Consider the following 17,577-nt stretch of genomic DNA (forward strand, 5'->3'; position numbering starts at 1 on the left):
TTCATTCCTTTTTAGAGTCTTTTCTCATATAGGTTATCACAGAATATTGAGTAGAGTTCCTTGTTCTATATAGTAGGTCCTTGTTGGCTCTCTGTCTTCATAGTGACTAGTATTAATTAAAGAAGTTCCCATCTGTTCCTAGTTAATTATAAGTTGTGTGTGTTATTTTAAGATATGGTCAGAGAATATGGTGTGTACATTAGTAATTCTTTGAAATATGTGGAGGCTAGCCTCATGATCTAGTTAATTTCTGTAAATATTCCATATGGGCTTCAAAAGAATGTATTTTCTCCAGTTTTTGGATGTAGTATTCCATATTTGTTCATTATATCTATTAATTGTGCTCTTTATAACATCGCTATTCTTGTTCTTTTTTTTTTGGATCAGCTCATTTTATCAATTACTGAGAAAAGTGTTTTAATCTCTGATAAAGATGGTGGATTTGTCAGTTTGTCTCTGTATGACCGATTTTAAAGAAAGTATTTCTCTACTTCTAATCATTTGCAATTATATTAAGTAAATCATGTTTTGAGAATTTTTCAGCTCTTCTATTCAGCTGCTCTTTTTGCATAAGTCATACTAGCCATTGCCACATTCTAAGCTTGAATTGCATCCTGGGAGTCTCAGTGATATACATATGAGGTTATTTTTGTTGTTGTTAACATATAGGAAAAATAACAGTTACATTTATGAAACATCCACCATGTACCAGGCATTGTGCTAGGTGCTTTAGTTACAATAAAAGTCCTTTTATCACATGATTGGGACAGGCGGCAGGTTAGTTCATTGGAAGAAGTTGATGAAAATGAGGAATCATTAAGAAATGACACATACTTTAAACATTTTATACATAAAATTCACGCTTATATATACATTCATTCACCAATCTTTATGTATGATTCTGTTTCATAGAGTTTATCCTTTTGCATGTATAAATCACACCTGTAATGCATTTTCAAGAATTTCTAGTTTCTTTTTCTTTTTTTACAATATATGCTTGTAGCTTTTTTTGTACACAATAGTTTGTACCTCTTAATCCCCTACTCCTATATTGCCACTCCCCCTTCCCTCTCCCTACTGGTAACCTTTAGTTGGTTCTCTGTATCTTGAGTCTGCTTCTTTTTGTTATATTCACTAGTTCGTTTCGTTTTTTAGATTCCACATATAAGTGATATCATACAGTGTATGTCTGACTTATTTCACTTAGCATAATACCCTCCAAATCCATCCATGTTGCTACAAATGGCAAAATTTCATTTTCTAATGGCTGAGTAGTGTTCCATTTTGTGTGTGTGTGTGTGTGTGGCACATTTCTTTATCCGTTCGTCTGTTGATGGACATTCAGACTGCTTCCATATCTTGGCAATTGTAAATAATGCTGCCACAAACACTGGGGTGCATGTATCTTTTCAAATTAGAGTTTTTGGTTTTTTTGGATATATACCCAGGAGTGGAATTGCTGGATAATGTGGTAGTTCTAGTTTTAGTTTTTTGGGAAACCTCCATACTGTTTTCCATGGTGGCTGCACCGATTTGCATTCCCACCAACAGTGTACCGGAATTCCCTTTTTTCCACATTCTTTCCAGCGTTGGTTATTTGTATTCTTTTTGATGGTAGCCATTCTGACAGGTGTGAGGTGATATATCATTGTGGTTTTGATTTGCATTTCCCTGATGATTAGCAATGTTGAGCATCTTTTCAGGTGCCTGTTGGCCATCTGCATGTTCTCTTTGAAAAAATGTCTATTCAGTTCTTCTGCCCATTTTTAAATCGAGTTGTTTGGGTTTTTTTTTTTTTTTCTCTTGATATTGAGTTGTATGAGCTGCTTATATAAGTTGGATGTTAACCCCTTATCAGTCATATCATTTGCAAATATTTTCTCCCATTCAGTAGGTTATCTTTTGGCTTTGTCGACAGTTTCCTTTGCTGAGCAAAAGCTTTTAAGTTTAATTAGGTCCCATTTGTTTCTTTTTGCTTTTATTTCCTTTGCTTTAGGAGACAGATCCAAAAACATATTGCTACAATTTATGTCAAAGAGTGTTCTGCCTATGTTTTCCTTTAGGAATTTTATGGTTTCCAGCCTTACATTTAGGTCTTTAATCCATTTGGAATTTATTTTTGTATGTGGTGTTAGGGAGTGTTCTAATTTCATTCTTTTACATGTGGCTGTCTGGTTTTCCCAGCACCACTTATTGAAGAGACTGTTGTTTTTCTCCATTGTATATCCTTGCCTCTTTTGTCGTAGATTAATTGACCATACTGTGTAGGTTTAAGGAATTTCTAGTTTCTGTTGATGAAAATTGGAGGGAGAACCCAAAGAAATCTTATAGGTTTTTATGACTTTTAAGTAAACTTTATGGTTATCCTGACTAAACCTAATTTGATAATAAACTTTCAGTACTTTATCTTTATTGAGTCACTTACTTCAATTTAATTTTTATAGAAACTTTCTTGTACTCATATTCTACTGACTGACATAATGTTTAATCAAACTATATAATTATAGTACCATTATGATAAGTATAAACAGACTTGGGAGTAAACTCACCTGACTGCTTGTAAATATGCAGCCCTAAATAATGGGAGCAGAAAGGTGTGGTTGTACTAGAGAACAGCCATCTAGCTGCAAGCATTTTGTATGTCATTGGCATTAGTTATTCTGTTCTACAGAGGCGATGGAAAGAATTTGTCATCGGTTAGGTAGAGGTCATTTAAGGGCATCTATATTAATCTTTACAACTCTGCAAAGAGGTAATGTTATCTCTATTTCAGAAGGGAGACCTGATTTGCCCAAGATCCCACTACTAGCTTATTACTGAACCAAGAGGACCTAGGCCTGGATTATTTCAACCACAGTCATTCCATAAAGCTGTGAGACCTCTCTTTTATAATCTGTGTATTTTAATTGAGTTTTACTTCATGTATTGCCCATGCTTCATGAATTAGTGTATAGGCCTCTGCAATAAGAAATAACGTTTCTGGCTCCCTTAATTATTTTCCTGATGAAGAACATTAAGCAATAACTATATATATATATATATATATATATATATATATATATATATATATGTATATGTATATATATATATATATACATATATATATATATATATATATTTTTTTTTTTTTCTCCATAGCAGTCAATTTTGGCTTTATCTGGATGTTCTCTCACCTTTGTCTTCAGGTCACAATTCACTTGGTCAGGTTAGCTTGTCTCTTAGCAAACACTATCTTTATAATTCTTAAAAAGTACACTCCATCCAAACCCAGGAGCTTGGATTCTAAGCCATTATCTAAAAAGCAAAATCTTATTAATCAGAGATATGTTACCATTCGTTCTTTCCTTATTTCTTCCTTTCTTTTCTAAAGCTACAGCCCATGCGTCCATCTCTTCTGATTTCTTCTCCATGACTAACTTACATTTAGTGATGCTTCTTCTCTTTTAATGGTGCCATTCATCCCTAAGTGAATCAGCATGAGTGAGACATAGGTTTGATGAGCCTTTCACACTTTATAAATACATAAATACATCTACTGATTAGGCACATCCAATGTATACATTCTCACAGAAGTTATCATCACCATCACTTCTCTTATCTCCCAGGTGCTACACAAGTCCCTGTTATTGCTTTGTTTTTTTCTTTCCAGAAGTCGTGTTCCAAGTACTAGAACAAGTGTGGTCACTATATAGAGCTTCCATGGTGCAGAACTAGAACAAGTCTCTGACACACTTCCTTATAAAGTTAGTCTTCGGATTTTCATACTTCTTGGCATTGTATTGTATTTTTAATTGAAATTCCAAGCCTTAAGACTCCTTTGATGAACTCTTTTAGCAAACTGCCTTAATAAATTGCCTGATCTCCTAGATTCTAATAGTTTTTTTTTTTTTTTTTAATAGTTTATTTTTTAAGCCACCTCATTCTTTCATGATCCATGTTAAATTCTCTGCAGGCATCATGAGTTTTCATCATTGGCAGGTCTTTTCTCAAAGTAGCTATCAGATTGTAATCCATTTAAAAAACATAGGAACCCTTGAGGAGTATTAGAGAAGCCCTCATCTTCTCTACTTTCTAAATTCTGCTATAGGGACAGATTAATTTATTGGTTAAGACTCTGGGCTGAACTTTGAGGTAATTGATTTAGCAACACTCTCTCTAAACCCCTACCTCGTACAGGCTTCTGTGTATCAGCAAATGGCTACTTCATCCCTCCGATTGTTCAGGCCAAAATCTTTGCACTCATGCTTGATTATTATCTTTTTCTCATACTCTGACCAATTTGTTTTCAATTTCTGCTTGTCTTTCCTTCAAAATATATCCAGAATGTGATCACTCTTCACTACCTCTACCCCTTGACAAATGAGTTAACTCTGGGAGGAGCCCCTTGTGTCCATCGGCCTACGTTATAGGGCACCTACCCTGGTCTTCCCATTGCTCATATAAAACCTTGACATAAAGTTCGATTAGGGAGATGAGTCCTGCTCCACACTACCTTCTCTAACTTTCTGGTGTTGTTCCTTGTTTGCTTTCATACAGAGAGAGAGAGAGAACAAGAAAAAAGTCTCAAGACACTATTAGGGTAGTCATAGTAGGAGTCAGGGCCCAAGAGCTGCTTCCCTCAAAAGGACTCAACTCTTGCCAGCATAAACATCTCTGTGTTTATGCACATGTGAGAATTTGAAGATGAGAGGAGGAAGAGAAAGAGAGAAGGGAAGTGTAAAATTCTCCTTTTTAGTTGAGAGGCAATTTTGTATAATGGTTAAAGAGTATAGAATCTAAAGCCAGTCAGCCTTGGTCTGAATCCTGCCAGTAGCCATGTGACCCTGGGCAAATTCTTCTTTTTTCTTTTCTTTTTTTCCAGTTTTATTGAGAAATAATTGACATATATCACTGTGTAAATTTAAGCTATACACTATGATGGTTTCACTTACATACATTGTGAAATGATTACCACAATGGGTTTAGTTAACATCCATCAATTCATATAGATACAATAAAAATAAAAGAAAAAAATTTTTCTCCAGTGGTAAGAACTCCTAGGATCTACTCTCTTAACAACTTTCCTAAATATCATACAACAGTGTTAACTATAGTCATGGTGTTATACGTTAAATCCCTAATACTTATTTATCTAATAACTGTAAGTTTGTACCTTTTGACCACATTCCTCCAATTCTCCCTTACCCTGACCCCCGCCTCTAGTAACTACAAATGAAATCTCTTTTTCTATGAATTTTTTTGTTCATTTTGTTTTAGATTCCAAATATAAGTGAGATCATACAGTATTTGGCTTTCTCTGTCTGACTGATTTCACTTACCATGATGCCTTAAAGTTTCATCCATGTTGTCACAAATGGTAGAATTTCCTCATTTTGTATGGCTGAATAATAGTCCATTGTATATATATACCACAACTTCTTTATCCATTCATCCATGTTGGGCACTTGTTTCCATGTTTTGGCTATTGCAAATAATGCTTCTGTGAACATGGGGTACAGATATCTTTTTGAGTTAGTGTTTTTAGTTCCTTTGCATATATCCCCAGAAGTGGAATTGCGAGATGATATGGTGGTTCTATTTTTAATTTTTTGAAGAACCTACATGCTGCTTTATATTGTGGCTGTAGTTGGGAAGATTCTTCAGCTTCTCTTTGTTTCAGTTGCCTTTTTGAGTTGGGGGTAAAACTAGCATTTGCCTTACCACATATGGTTATTGTGAAGATTAGGTAAGTTAGTACATGTAAAGCAATTAAATAATCTTAACATATAGTGAGTGTGCACTAAATAGTTTTTTTTTTAAAGCCAATTTTCAAAGTAGCATTGTGAACCTTATAATTCCTGGTGGTATAAGGAGCTATAAACACTTTTGTGATGAACCATATCTAGGAACCCCACTTCCATAGATTAGAGTTCTCCTTCCTTGTGCACTAGAGAGCTGTTTAAAGGGACAGTGGCTGCACATTAAGTGCATTCAACTCCACAGAGTCACCAGTCCTGGAGTGAGCCTTAAGTCCTTAGTATTTTACCATTTAGGCCAATAAATAAAGCAACAACAAATTCAACTCATTCTTTTCCTCCTTTCCCTGCAACAGGATGGTTCATGTTTGGGCGAAGACAGTGGAGTTTGTTTTTAGGATGACAGACTAGTTTGCAGTATGCATTTTTTAACTGTGACTGCACCTTAGACTTCAACTAGACCTTTCATTGGAGTCAGATAGAACTGACCATGAAGGAGAGTTACTGCCAAAGTTGACATTCTTTACTCGATATCCTTTTTATAGATACCATCTTAACTGCTTCTCAGTAATTTACTGTTCCTTAATGTTCTTTTTTAAAAATTTTTTAAATTTAATTTTTAATTGAAGTGTAGTTGATTTACAACCTTAATGTTCTTTCTAAACCAACATCCAGGAATATATAAACAAGGGCAGCAGCAATTAGTTGACAAAGAACAAGGTATTCAGGGGTCCTGACTATTGAAAATTGCCCAGCAGCATGGGATGGAATAAACCAGGCCAGAGTCTGGGGCAGTTTTAATAAGTTCTTTTGTCCAACGCCCAGCCAATTGACCAACTTCTCTTTTCCTCGTTATCTCTCGCTGCTTTGGTGTTTGTTTGTTTGTTTAAGTGTTTATTTTCCTATTCCTCTACACTGGATTTTTTTCCTCAGCTGTATGTATTGTCCTTTACTACATTTTACTATGTTTCCATCTATACATTGTGGAAGAGAAGATAACTAAACCTTTATATCCTAAACTAGAAAATTTCCTAAATCCTCCTTTTTCTCTCAGGATCAAAGATTGCCTTCAATTAAGGGGCACCGTGAACTTTTAGTGTGCTTGATGAGAGCATTATTGCTCATTTGGGTGGGATAACTTTTCACTGTGGAATTGTTCCTGGCATTGCAGGATGGTTAACACCCCTGGCCTCAGCACCAAGTGCCAGTAACACATTTCCAGTCATTGAGACCACCAGAAATGCCTTCACACATTTCCACACACCCCACAAAGTAGTGGTGGAGCCTCTGGTGTAGAACCACTGCTCACTAGGCAGTTAGAAGCATGTCATCCCAATACTGAACTTGGCTGCTCATTATCAACTGTTCTTTACAGTTTGATGGAGCAGCTTAATTGCCAAAGTTTTTACGTCTAGAGAAAATCTAGCTATTTGAGCCATTAAAGCTGTGCCATTTACACTATACCCGTCACTTTTCACTTTTCAAAATTCAAGATGTTGGGATAACCAAGTTGTTTATTGGTAGTATATATATATATATATTATATATATATATAATATATATATATATATATATATATAAAGTATCTTAAGGAAAATATTAGGCTTTCATAAAGTTATTGGTTTATGAAATGAGTATGTGAAAATGAGTTGTAACTTTCTCAAAGTGTATTCACTTTTATCGGGTTGGCCAAAAAGTTCGTTTGGGTTTTTCTGTGTTATGGAAAACCTGAAAAAAAACTTTTTGGCCAACCCAGTCATTTAGAGGATTAAAGTATATCTCTTTCAAAGGTGATTTTTAAAATATAGTACAAAGTGGACACACACTTTAGAGTCTCTTGTACTAATGATTTGTATATCTGCACGTTGAGTATAATGTTTTAGTTTATAATGTTATATAAGTAATTAAGTTATGAATTTCTTAATTCTTTTATATTTCAGAGAAAGAGATTTGAAGAAAACTGGGCACAGGCTCAGCAAAGCCAAGAAGAGAAACAGAAAAAGAAAAAAAAAGCAGAACAGTCATTGTAAAATCATGGAGGAAAACTCATTTGAAACCTTAAGTTATCTTACACCAGAAGATCAGGACCCATCTCAGAGTGAAGAGGAAGACTTAGAAGAGACCAAAAGAGAATCAGAGTGTTCCTTAACTGGTGGTCTGAGAAATGAAGTAGGAGATTTTGTGAATGTCCATAAAGATGAGAAACAGGAAAACATAAATTCTGAAAACAGTTTGCCACATGTTATGTCTGTAGTTGAGTTGGACAATACACCAAAGAATTTCCTCCCCAAGGAAGATGATGACTTGTTTCTAAGTTTGTCATTGATGCCAAATGAAAGCTCTGTTTCTTGTTCAACAGTGACTCAAAATCTCTCCTATGTAGCAAGTGATGACTTCCCTGGCACAAAGGTAGAAAAGTATATTGAAAGTAGGGATATCATGGCATTACACATCCAAGACCGATTTGTTGAAACCCCGTGCTCATATATGCAGAAGAAAGAGATGGTAGATAAGAGTCTCCTGAATGAAACAAGTCTATACCATCAATATGGATCCAGAACTTCAGATAAAGTTTTAAGAAAGGAACAAGGAGTAAATACATCTAAAAACAGTTACTGGGCTTTTTTCTCAAATGATTTCTCTGATGAAGAATTACAGTTGGGCTCTGATAGACAACCCTATTTTGGTAGCTGGCCTGAGGGACCTAATAAGTTTGTCTGTGAACAGAGACCAAAGAGAGATAGATGGCAAAAACTGGCTCATCCTGACAACAGGGGACAATTGATTAAATTGATCTCTCCTTCTGAAGGAGCATCAGGACCAGGAAACAGTCCTGAGACATTGATAGAAGAGAAGCTATCGATAGAAAATGAAGATTTGTCACCTCCAACTGAGAATATAGTTTCAATCATAGAAACAGAGACAAATATCTTTGGAAGCCACTTCCTTAAACTGGATAGCCTAAAGAATGCCTTACACTCAACAAAGAATAAAAAAAGGAGGCAGAAAAGGATTTTCAGTTTGGCACCAAACTTTAACTTACTGGGACAGAGTCATATCAATGTAAAAGAAATGGGGAAATGTGAATTGTTAACAGAAAGCCATGGAATAAAAATTATTTTGGAAGAAGAAAAAGATGTAATTTCAGAAATAAATAATGAAGAAGAGAATAAGCAAAACATTATGACCTTCAATCATCATCCATCATGGTTTTACTTTGACATTGTCAAAGATTCTCTTCTAAATGTTGGTGGACAATTTTATTCTCATTACCTGCTATTTAATAGACTAAGGCACTCTGTGTATTTTTACAAAAGCCCCATTCCTTCTCTTATGCTACAATATACATCTAGCTTTTGGAAGATATCTTTTACAAGCAAGAAACCATTTTTGACTTTCAACTCTCAGAGGAGAGTAGATGATAAACTAAATGATGTAAGGTTCACTTCTTCAGAAATTTTAAGTAGCCCACCTGATACTTTGTACTCTTTTAGGGTCACTTCTGATCTTCACTTTTTAAATGAAAGTTTTGGTGAAAAGCTAGAGACATGGGAAGAACCTAAACCATTACAGTTCTCACAAACAGAGGATAACCAAGATTTAACAAGCACCTACTACTTTGATTCCCTTAAGCTACCGTTATCACAAGAGTTTGCCTTTCAACTAGTAAAGCTTTTTGGATCTCCTGGAGTTCCAGTGGGTAAATTGAGTTTATTTGCTACAAATAAAAAGTCCAATTTAACATATGCGAGTAATTTTTGCGGTGTTTCTACCTCATGTTAGTGATTTCATGCAGTTAATTGATGTTGCGATACTTTTCAGCGGTGGAAGTGGAGGACACGTAGCAAATGGTGCTCCGTGGAGTCATGCCCCACCCCCCCCACCTCCACAGCCAGTCGTCTGAAATGTCTTTGAGCATGTTGAATATTTGGACTCTCAGTTTCAACAGACAGTGGGAAGAATGAAGAATGAGACAGGCAAACAGTGATTATGTAACAAATAGAGATGGACTGCTTTCTTTAAGAAAAATCTTTCTGCTTTCTACATTTCCCTTGTTTGGCGCATGGCCCTTTCCTTTCTCATTCACGTTATAGCTCATAGATATGAGAATAGTAAAAGGGGGACAGTGAAGATTAAGTGATGAAAAAAATATCTGAAATCAGTTGAATTTAATTTTTAAGAACTGTCTGAGAAGGGTACTGAAAAGAAGGTTAGTAAGGAGTCTGACTGGTTGCCTTGAGAAGTTCCTTTGGGCTCTTAAGATTGTTGTTTTTGGAAGTGAAAAATCTACCTGTGAATTAAAAAAAGTGAAAATATGATTTTTTAATATTGTAAGTAAAATTCTAAGTAAATTTCTGCTAAATAGTATGCCTATGCAAGATGCTAAATATCTTAAAGAGGAAATGAGGCACATATCCCAACTTTTCCTTTTCTGTAAGTCAATTGCACGTGTTAATGATTTCATGCAATTGCATGTTTCCCCTTCCTTGGGGACAGAAGCTGTAAGAGCCAAGAAGTAAAGCTCCAATCCCTGCATCCTGTATCTTCCTGATATTCTTTTTCTTCTGTACTTACCAGGGAGCCTGGGGTTCTCTAACAGCTTGATTTCCAGTGTTTTTTACTTTGCTCCTAAACTTCTGCTGTTCTGGACAAACTTGGTCCACTCAGCTCAGACCCAAGATTAGCTAAGTCTCAGAGTCAGAGGAGTTACAACTATCAACCTGTTCTGGCATCATGTTTATCATTTTTGCAAACTTTGTGAATAATCACATCGTAACTGTTTGCTGCAATTTTCTATCCTCCTAGATGCACCAAAGAAACATACCAATTTTAAAAATTAAACTGCATTTGCTTTGGAGAATTTAAAAAGGTAATGGAAGTCATTTTAAGTCAGGAATCTTAGTCCAAAGTCCATATTCTGAAGTCATATGCAAAATTCTTTGTGGCATTTTGTGCCATTTTTCTGGAAGAAAGTCCATAGATTTTAACAGCTTCTCAGGGATGTCCATGACCCCAAAATATTAACAATCACTGCCTTAGATGGCACCAGAAAGCATGAAAGCACTAGTGGGAAAAGATTCTAAACCTCCTCCCTTGAATGCACAATACTATCATAATCAACAATAATGATCCAGCATCCATTAATTAAGCTTTGGAAAGCTTTTTAGAGGAAATAGACCTCATTCATCAAGTAGCTTACCTTCTAAATGGGGAGACAAGACTAACACAAAACAAAATTATTGCACAGAGAAAATATAAATGAGAAGCTTATGAATATTTTATGAGTGAGGTTAGCTGTGCTAAAGGGATTGTTGAAGAGAATATGGGGTTATGGTTTTGCCTGGGATGGCTCCAAATGGAAGTGAATTATAAGCAGTGCTTATACAAATATGACTTAAAAGAAAAACAGAGGGAAAGAATTTTACATTTGGAAATGGTGTATGCTTAAAAAAGGAAAGGAGAAAACTGGAAGTGGAGGCTGTAAACTAATTTGTTTACCTAGGTTGGACATGCAAAGCTCTGGTGTATCTATGACCTTGTAAATAAGACAGGGAACTCAAATGAATTCTAGTATTAGGAGCTCTGCAGACACAGTGGGATTATATAGTAGAGTCATACATAGGCCTGAAGAAACCGAACTACCCATGTTGCTAGGGATATGCGAATATAGGAAAAATATTTTCTATGGTTTGGTATGGCTGATAGGTATAAATCAATGTTTGGACTTGCTTATGAGCATCATAATTGTGAGGATTTTTCCCCCAGACACTCTTATGTGGAAGGAGCAATTTGCAAGAAAACTAAACTTGCTGTACTTGCAGTGTTTTATACATGTCACAGGAAAGGATGTCTACCTAAGTTTTATGCCCTGTGACAGTACCACTTGAAGCTACTGATGTGTATATATTTGTACTTACATGAGAATATGAACTATGATACATATCACTTTATATATATACATAAGCATTTTTATTGAGTCTGGATAGTGTTTACTAATAGAGATCTGAGACAGACTAACTCCTGCTTTAGCTATCACTGAAATATCTTCAAAACCAGGCTTTTATCATTATGGTGGTCTAGATATGATGTTTGCATATCTTCATATTTAGGGTAAAAATATGTGTGACATTAGAGATGAAATTTGTTCTCTTTTTTTTTTTTCACAGAATCTTTGTTGCCCGACGACTGTGTGGTTCCTCTTGACTGGAAGACACTGAAGATGATCTGTTTGCAGTGGAAGAAGTCAGTAGAGGTATATTTTTATGGCTTTCAAAGCAGACCTTCTCTAACTGGTTTCTTTTTTTAATTGATTTTTAAATTTTTAATACAATTTTTAAAGGTTACTTTCCATTTACAGTTATTACAAAATATTGGCTATATTCCCTGTGTTGTACAATACATTCTTTTTTTTTTTATTTTTTTTTATTTTTTTTAAATTTATTTATTTAATTAATTAATTAATTTATTTTTGGCTGTGCTGGGTCTTCGGTTCGTGCGAGGGCTTTCTCTAGTTGCGGCAAGTGGGGGCCACTCTTCATCGCGGTGCGCGGGCCTTTCACTATCGCGGCCCCTCCCGTTGCGGGGCACAGGCTCCAGACGCGCAGGCTCAGCAGCTGTGGCTCACGGGCCCAGCCGCTCCGTGGCATGTGGGATCTTCCCAGACCAGGGCTCGAACCCGTGTCTCCTGCATTAGCAGGCAGATTCTCAACCACTGCGCCACCAGGGAAGCCCCGTACAATACATTCTTAAGCCTAGCTTATACCCAATAGTTTGTACCTCCCACTTACCCACCCCTATATTACCCCTGCCTCCCATAATCACTAGTTTGTTCCCTATATCTGAGTCTGCTTCTTTTTTGTTTTATTCATTAGCTTGTTATATTTTTTAGATTTCACATATGCAATATCATATAATGTTTGTCTTTCTCTGTCTGACTTATTTCACTTAGCATAATGCCCTCTAACTAGTTTCTTAAAAAAAAAAAAAAAGGAAAACCTGTTCCATCAAATGTAACATGAAGAGCTACATCCATTGTATTAAATTAGAGAAAGAATGTATGTGGATGGGTGGATAATCTATGCATGTTTCTTTCAGTTAGTCCCAAAGAGAAAGTTGCATTTAATTCCCTAACTTTGTTGTAGTGTAGGCTGGTATAAGGGCCAACTGTGGGTGACTGAGGTCCGACCCATTTTAGGAGAGTCATTTATTCTTCTTTACATCTTTTTCTCCTGTCCAGCCCTCAATCTTATCTTGTTATAATAAAGTAACAGCTACAAATTAGATTCATATTTACTTGACTTGGAAGCACCTCATTATTGGTATGTTCTGGTGGTCCATGATGGTTCTGACAGGCTGTTAGTTTTCCAGGTAGTTGGAGGAGGACTGGTTGGGAAGGTTAGAAAGGTAACAGAAACTCTGGAAAAGCCAGTACTCTGTGTAATGTAATGAGGAGAGGGTGGCTGGTATTCTGTTTACATTAGTTGATAGTGACTTAAATGTGCCGAAAGGCAACGCCAGAGGTACATTTTGAAATAAATAGTAAAATCAAGGTTTAGTGAAACATAGAATTATATAGTTCAGGATAGTAGGTATTTCTTAACTGTTCATATAAACACAGCTGTGGGAAAAGTAGATTTGTTTGTGTGCTCAGGTAGTAAAACCAAATACATTTTTCTACATATTTCTCCTCATTCCCATGGAGACCTTTTTCCTACCTAAACACACACACACACACACACACACGCACACGCACACGCACACGCACACAGCAATACTTTAAATGTTTAAACTGACATTTATGTTTATTATGTTTTTTTCTCATTTGGGGAGTGTGCCTATGTGAGTTAAATGATGGTGCAAACCTAATACCAATGGCAAATATTAATCATTATTATATGTATTTTAATTATGATTTCTAGAAAAGACAGAAGAAGATTGGTTAAAAAAATGAGGATTCCTTGAACTGTAAGTACAACTTATTCCAGAGACCTCTATATGATCGGGAGGAAATGGATGTTGACATTATTTGGTTGTAATAGCTCATATGTACTACAATTGAAGAGTAAATATAAAAAATGTAGTCTGTTACCATAGCAACTCTGTGTGCTACTGCACATGTGATGTTTTTATTTCCTTTAAATGTAGATCTTTTTATGAAATACAACAAAGCTTAGATTGTTGCTGCCAAATTTATTTTCCAACTTTATTAGTTAGAATATATTTTAGAGCATTCTGTCAACACACAGTTTATGAGGGATTTCCACCCCCTCACCGCTCACCTCCACCCAGATTGATATGTGATGATGGCTGGGAATTAGGGATATAGGTTATATTTAAATATTAAAAGATTCTCTAGGAAAAGAGGTAAAACATGTAGACAAACTCATGTTTTAAACTTGACATCAAGTGACATTAAAATAAACACATGGCACTTTTTTTTCAAATGCCTAAATTATGAAATAAACACAGCTGCTACGATTTCAGTATGTATCTGTCTGCATTTGATAAGAATTGAATGTACTCTGCATTTACCATATGTTTTCTCTTTTCATTTATTTCTATGAGTGTTCTGTGTTTCCATTTCTCAGCTAACTAGAAATACACATATACCCAGTAAAAATGTTTTTGTTTGTTTTAAACATGGTTCTGCTGAAAGAAGAAGGGGAAGGACTAAAGATCTGGGAGAAGAGTTTAGAGATTTGGAAAATGTGGGATAAATACAGGAGGGGAAGAGATAAGAGGCTATGAGGAATTCCAGAGAAAGGAGGTGAAGAAATTCATTCATTTGTTCAACAAATGTCTATCGAGTTGCCTCAGTTCAGACATTGTTCTACACACTGAGGATATAGCAGTGAAAACATTCCTGGCCTCATGTAGTTTATGTGAGGCTTCCCCTCAGTGTGACACCAGTATAAGCAGCATGCAACAAGCATGGGTATGTTTGGCAGTAGCTAATTCCAGAGTGTTTTCTTTCTGCTAGTTTTGTGTCAAGGACACTTTATGGACCATACTTTTTTGATTTTTATGTTCATCTTCTACATTCACGCTAAACGAACTGCCCTCTGTGAACCTCACAGAGTAGTCATCCCTAATTATTTGCCCTCTCTTGTTGGGGAATTTTATGAGTGCTGTAGCCATGTACAGGTTTTTTATAATTGTAATGAGAATGGGCCTCCTAGTTTTGTGTTTGGCATAATGATCAGTGGGCATCAAGGGGTAAACAGAAATTTAGAAAGAAGGAAATAGCAGGAGAATGTGGTTGGCTCTGGGAGCCTCAAATCCCTGCCTATTTTAAAATCCTCTTCCTGCTGGTGGCCAGGGTGTTTATATTGCCTCACTTCTTTAAGGACGTAGGGCAGAGTGCTGGAAAGAAGATGGGTTCGCATCTTGAAGCTACTGCTGACTGGCTATGTGACCTTAAACAAATTACCCTCTCAGAGCCTCAATTTCTTCACCTGTAAAAAAATTACATTTATAATACCAACCTGTCATGGGGATAATAAATGAGGATTAAATGAAATAACTTGTGCAAAGTTCTTAGCATAGTGCCTGAAAAATAATAGGCTCTTAGTTAGGGTTAATTCCCTTCCCCTAAGTACCTTAGTTGGTTACAGCTTTGTCTTTGAAATGCCCCTAGCAGAACAGAAATTGTGTTGTCTAGGACAGGGGTCCCCAACCCCTGGGCCTTGGACCGGTTCAGGTCCGAGGCCTGTTAGAAACTGGGCCGCACGGCAGGAGGTGAGTGGCAGACGAGTGAGTAAAGCTTCTTCTGCACTCCCCATCACTCACATTACCACCTGAACCATCATATATCCGCCCCCCCCCCCCACCACCCGTGTAAAAATTGTCTTCCACGAAACTGGTCCCTGGTGCCAAAAAGGTTGGGGACCACTGATCTAGGAGAGCAACATATCGACTCAATAAACTTATTAACACATTTGCATGAATTAAGTGTATTTATTATTAACTTTATAGTGTAAATAGCTGGATCATCAGGGAATGGGACATAGACCAGGTTTTGATTTAGAGACAGGAAGTTGGGCATAATCAGGAGGACAGGCTCTTGAATGAGGCAGGACCAGGCAGAGTGCAGGGCTGTGGGGACAATGTGAAGTTCTGGGTGTGAGGGGATGGCATAAATAGGTCAGGAGTTTGGGAAACTGACAGCAAACTCCATTCATGTCACCATTTTGTCTGGACTTGTCTGGGCTTGTGTTTGTTTGTAGTTGAAGTCTCCGTCTTCCTGGTACTGTTGAAGATCCTCATCATCAAGAAAGAGTACTAAGTGCCAACCTGAAGGATAATTTAGAGCGATACACTCAGTGGATACCGAAATTGGTTTGAATAATCTGTTCAACTGTTCTTAATCAGTTTCCTGATTACTAATAAAAAACTCAACGAAAGAGGTAACAACTTGAACATTTTATTATCTAATTTTGAAGATATTTGCCCTACTTTGTTTCATGAAGAAAATAAGGCACAGAAAACTTGAGTAGCTTATTTTTAAAATTGCATCAGAATAGAAGGATAGGCCCTACATCCAAGTATGGCTCCATGATTCCATTTCTAGAATTCTGAAATCCAAAAAACTCTGAAAACCAAAAGTTGTTTTTATTTTGTTTTGTTTCTTAAATGTTTGGCATGAAAACTAAGTTGACAGCAAGACTTGACCCAAACAGACAGGTTAATTTTACTCCCTATTTATCCCACTTAGTGTGACTCTTCAGACATTTTACTGCAGAAATATTAATGTGTTAAGTTACCAGGGGTGCCCTAGACCCCACTTAGAACTTCCTAAATTCTGAAACATATCTGACCTCAAGGATTTTGGTTAGGGATTGTGGGACTTGCACTATACTACAATAATAATTATTTTTATTATTACTATTATTTTAGTTTAATTGTACTTAACAAACTTCAAATACAAAAATTCGTATTTGAAAAATATAAATTAAGGGGTGATTTCTCATTATTCAACATGTAGGCATTTATGTAATCTCTCTGTTTTCAGAAAGGGAGTGTTGCCTGCCTTATCTTGCCTCTTACTCCTCCTCATCCTGTTTTATCTTCTCCAGAGAATAAACCTCCAGGCTTCTGTAGGGGGTGGGCAGCTGCCTGACTGTGTGGACATTTGTTTCTTAAACGGACTTTCAACTGACCTTCCTGTTTAGAGACCCACGTCCAGCCCTAAATCTTCCAGTTCCTGAAATTTTAGGGGTTATGCAGTGTAAATGGTATTGTTTCTTGGCTTTCTGTAATTCAAGTTTTATTTTTAAATTTTTTTCCAAATTAATTAACACTGGGCCTTTTGCTTTCCAGTTTTTGAAATTTTGTTGCTGTGATCTTCTCTCTTTTCTTACAGTTTATACTTAAAAATAATAATGATTACCCACCCCGCCAAAAAACCTTTACATTTTCGTGGGGTTTCAGTGAGGGAGTGGAAGTTAAGTATTTGAGTTCTGTCTGCTTAATCAGGAACTGAGCACTTTATTTAAAATAGCTCAATGTTTTTCCTATGTTCATTCTGTACAGTTTCAGTTTATCTTTCTACTAGACTGTCAGTCTCTTCCAGACAGAGACCGAGGTCTTCAGTGTTTGGTTGAACTCCCTAAGGTCTTGCTCTCTGTGCAGGCTCCTAGAGCCGTTGTGAAACTGGACTTACCTTTGGCCTGGGATGGGATGATTTCAGGGAAGAGCTGATCAGGATTAGGGTTGAAGCAGAGGAAACTCTGGCATCTGGCAAATGTTTGCTTTCTTAGGAGACTTTGACAGCAACAATTATGGATTTCTAATGAATACATTAGAGTCCACACCACTATGGCTGTAAGTAAGGGTAATATCA

General features: G+C 36.4%; 1 protein-coding gene across 4 annotated transcripts in view; it reads left to right on the forward strand.

The window, feature by feature from the left end:
• N4BP2L2 (NEDD4 binding protein 2 like 2) overlaps positions 1-16,138 on the forward strand; it is an 80,956-nt gene extending 64,818 nt beyond the window's left edge. For 2 of the 4 annotated variants that reach the window (XM_057532632.1, XM_028161737.2), the window contains 4 exons: positions 7,676-9,435; positions 11,903-11,988; positions 13,655-13,700; positions 15,962-16,138. In XM_057532632.1, the coding sequence (XP_057388615.1) occupies positions 7,676-9,435; positions 11,903-11,988; positions 13,655-13,678 (1,870 nt within the window). In that variant the 3' untranslated portion in view covers positions 13,679-13,700; positions 15,962-16,138. Of the gene's footprint in view, positions 1-2,773; positions 2,802-7,675; positions 9,436-11,902; positions 11,989-13,654; positions 13,701-15,961 lie in introns of those variants that run through there. The other 2 variants (XR_009005868.1, XM_057532634.1) reach the window with 2 other exon arrangements.
• The last annotated feature ends 1,439 nt before the right edge of the window (positions 16,139-17,577 follow it).

The sequence above is a fragment of the Balaenoptera acutorostrata genome, chromosome 18 (assembly GCF_949987535.1).
Source record: "Balaenoptera acutorostrata chromosome 18, mBalAcu1.1, whole genome shotgun sequence".
Classification (NCBI taxonomy): Eukaryota; Metazoa; Chordata; class Mammalia; order Artiodactyla; family Balaenopteridae; genus Balaenoptera; species Balaenoptera acutorostrata.